The following is a 3657-nucleotide window of genomic DNA, read 5'->3' on the forward strand; positions in this document are numbered from 1 at the left end:
AATAAAAGTTTCTGCAAAGAACTCACAGTACCCTATAAAAGCCTAGCACCATGACCAGAGCTTTAGAGGAAAAGAAGAAGCCAGGAAACACATCTAGAGGCTTACTTCCATTCTCTTACCCACAGCGCACACTGGTGGAGCAAAAGGACATCTGGATTTGGCCAGTACCATCTCCTTCCAAGTGCCTCTTCAGCCAATGTTGGGTTTCACATAAGACGTTATGATCTAATAGAAGCACCATAGGGTAGTGGTTAAAAGCACGGACTCTGGCACTATGCTGCCTGAAATAATAAAGGTGTAAAGAAGACAGAGAACATCTATATATTGACAGATAGCAATTGTATGCAGCCAATACCCAAAACAGGCTGCATGGCACATAAGGGGGAAAAAAAGAGAGAGTTTTGGGGCACCTGGGTGGCTCAGTGGGTTAATGCCTCTGCCTTTGGCTCAGGTCATGATTCCAGGGTCCTGGGATCGAGACCCCCATCGGGCTCTCTGCTCAGCAGGGAGCCTCCTTCCCCCTCTCTCTCTCTGCCTGCCTCTCTGTCTACTTGTGATCTCTGTCTGTCAAGTAAATAAATAAAAACTTTAAAAAAAAAAAAAGAGTTTTGCCACTGGCCTTGACTGTGGAGAAGTGGAGGTAAGAACTTCCACAGAGATTCTTCACCCACAGGGAGTAACCTGCTTCCAACGAGCCCACACAGTAGAAACAGAGCCAGATGCAGCAAGAGGAGCAGGGGTCTGAGGAAACAGCCCCAAGCACAGTGCTGAAGCCAGTAGGCCCCACCTCAGGCTTTGCCATTTCATGACTCAGCAAATTGTTCCTATCCTCAGATCAAAATAATAGGCTAGGTGTTAGAGGAATGGCCGTGTATACATAAATACTTTGTTCTTTTCTTTTTCTTTCTTTTTTTTTTTTTCCTACAGCGCACCAAGTTCACTACCCATGGTTTATATGCTCCTTTTCCCTCCTATGGCCTATAAGAGACATCTAAAGGTTATGAGAAATGGCTCCATCAAACATACTATGGATCCAGCTACCTATTTTTCCTTTATTTTTGACTAAAATATTCACAGAGCCATATATAGTAAAGTCAGGAGCTCAAAAAATGCAAAAGGGCCAGACAGAACACATATATAGTTTCTATAAAGAAAAAAAATCGGTTAAGTTGCATAATTACAAATTTACCAAGCATATCTACATGGGTAGATGTCCATTCCAAGAGAAAAAAAAATTCAATTTGTATATGTGGGTCAGACACAAGATGTTTAGGAAGATTGCTTATAAATTAAAAAGTAGAAGTTTTTAAAGAACTCAGAACTTTTCATTGCACTGCAGGAAAACTACTTTCTCTTATATATGTAATTGTTAATTTTTTATACCTTTCAATGATTGCAACGCAAATATAATTTTCGAAATTACTTTTAAACCTTGAAGAGAATGCCTCATGAGGTTATATATTGTCACAATCAGTCTAACAATATTACTTCAATGTACATATTTTTTGGATAATTATAAAACCTCAAGAGAAAGTTTTGAAAAATTCCTTTCTCAAGAATTATTTAACAGGCGTGACAACCTTTTAAAAAGAAGGTTTACAGAGATTGAGCCTTCCCTTAAAAAAACATAAGTGCAAAAGGGTTTTAAAGTGTGTTTATCTGGAGGGGTGAGTGGGTGGCTCAGTCATCTGACCTTCTGCTTTCGGTACAGGTCATGATCCAGGACCCTAGGATTGAGCCCCACTTTGGGTTCCCTGCTCAGTGGAGAGTCTTCTTCCTCTTCCTCTGCCCCTCCTTCTGCTTATGCTTTCTCTCTCACTCTCTCTCAAATAAAAATATATAAATAAAATATTTCTTCTAAAAAGTGTGGGTATCTGGAAACACAAAGCTCATTAAAGTTACAAAAATATATCAATTTGAAAATTTCATTCTAATTTCATCCTTGAGAATGGACTTAAAACAACACAAGGTAAGTGGAGTCCATCCTTAAAATGCTCATTAATTATTTTGATGATCACAAGAACTTAGGATGAAAGCAAGTCTATCTACTCTGAATTTTTTATTCATTAACTTAACAAGTACATATTAAGGCCCTACTATGTGCTAAACCCAGGGAAACATGTTTTATTTAAACAGAATAAAATCTAAGGAATAATGAAAGTTTTCCCGAGAAATATTTATTTCTTTATAATTTTTCTTAGTGCCCCTAAAACTTCCTTATTTCTTAGGCTATAAATAAAGGGGTTGAGCAGAGGGATGATAATCGTGTAGAACAGTGAATACATTTTATCCTGATATTGATCTGGGCCGGACCCAGGACGCACATACATGAAGAAGAGAGTGCCATAGAACAAGGAAACAGAGAGCAGGTGGGCGCTGCATGTGGAGAAGGTTTTACTCTTGCCCTTTTCGGACTTCTTTGTCAGGACTGCAAAGAGGACATGGGTATAAGACACTATGATGGTCATGAAAGTAAAACCTTGTATAAAAGCAGCAAAAATAAAAAGTACTAATGCATTAATAGATGGGTCAGTGCAAGAAATTGTATATAGTGGCAAAATTTCACAGTAGAAATGAGGTATTATATTGGACCTGCAGAAAGTTAATCTAAATAATAACCCTACATGAATTGTGGGATGCAGAAAACCAATTACATAAGACAAACTTATCAACCAAGTACAGAGCCTGTTGGACATCACCACTGGATAAAGTAAGGGGTTGCATATGGCTACGTAGCGGTCATAGGCCATCACTACCAGGAGGAAACATTCTGTGGTGGCACTGGAAGCAAAAATATAAAATTGGGCGATGCACTCAAAGAGGGATATCATTTGACTTTGGTCTAAGATGTTGACAAGCATCTTGGGAGTCACAGAGGATGAGGAACAAGCATCTGCAAAGGCCAAACTGCCAAGGAGTAAGTACATGGGGGTGTGAAGATGGGGATGCTTCCAGATAAGAAAAATCAGTCCAAGGTTGCCCGCCATGGTGGTGAGGTAGATGACCAAGAACACCAGGAACAGGGGGGCCTGCAGCCCTGGAAGATCTGTGAGTCCTGTGAGAACAAACCCGGTGACCTGCGTCTTGTTTGCCTCCATCATATGCACTCGGACTGATCGCTACCAGGAGAGAACATGTAAAGGAAAAACTTAATCAAGAATCAGGAAAACTGGCTTGGGATGGTAATGTCTGCTCCCTATTTCAGTTGTCAGTTTCTCAACAGATATGGAGGTACAGGTTTCTCTCTTTTAAAAACACACTTGAGACTATGAAGCATATAAAAATAATTTTGAAAAATATTTTTAAAAGAAGGCCTTTAATCATATATATTTAAAATTGAATATATTAACAGTGAACTGTTTTCCAGAATTAAGAATAAAAAAATACATTTTATAAGAAAATCTGTAGAAGCAGCAGTGGTTCAGTTTCAAGTGTCATCACCCTTTCTCAGAAAACCTTCTGCCTCTTTTCTATTGAGTGAAAAATGGGCTCTATCTCTGATATCAGCAATATACATCATTCAGTCCTTCTAAGACATTAAGAGGTTGAGGTTTAAGATAGTAAATCAATATCCTATTACTGTTTTATTATCCATTATCATTATTATTTGATTATATATTCATCAAAATTACCCCAAATTCCTAATCAAGTCTTTTG

General features: G+C 38.5%; 1 protein-coding gene across 1 annotated transcript; it reads right to left on the minus strand.

Moving 5' to 3' along the window:
• Positions 1 to 2177: 2177 nt before the first annotated feature.
• On the minus strand, positions 2178 to 3101 carry LOC123940529 (olfactory receptor 5AC1-like). The gene has a single exon (XM_046003408.1). The coding sequence runs from the start codon at positions 3099 to 3101 to the stop codon at positions 2178 to 2180; it is 924 nt and encodes a 307-aa protein (XP_045859364.1).
• Between the last annotated feature and the right edge of the window lie 556 nt (positions 3102 to 3657).

This window comes from Meles meles, chromosome 4, assembly GCF_922984935.1.
Source record: "Meles meles chromosome 4, mMelMel3.1 paternal haplotype, whole genome shotgun sequence".
NCBI classification, from domain to species: domain Eukaryota; kingdom Metazoa; phylum Chordata; class Mammalia; order Carnivora; family Mustelidae; genus Meles; species Meles meles.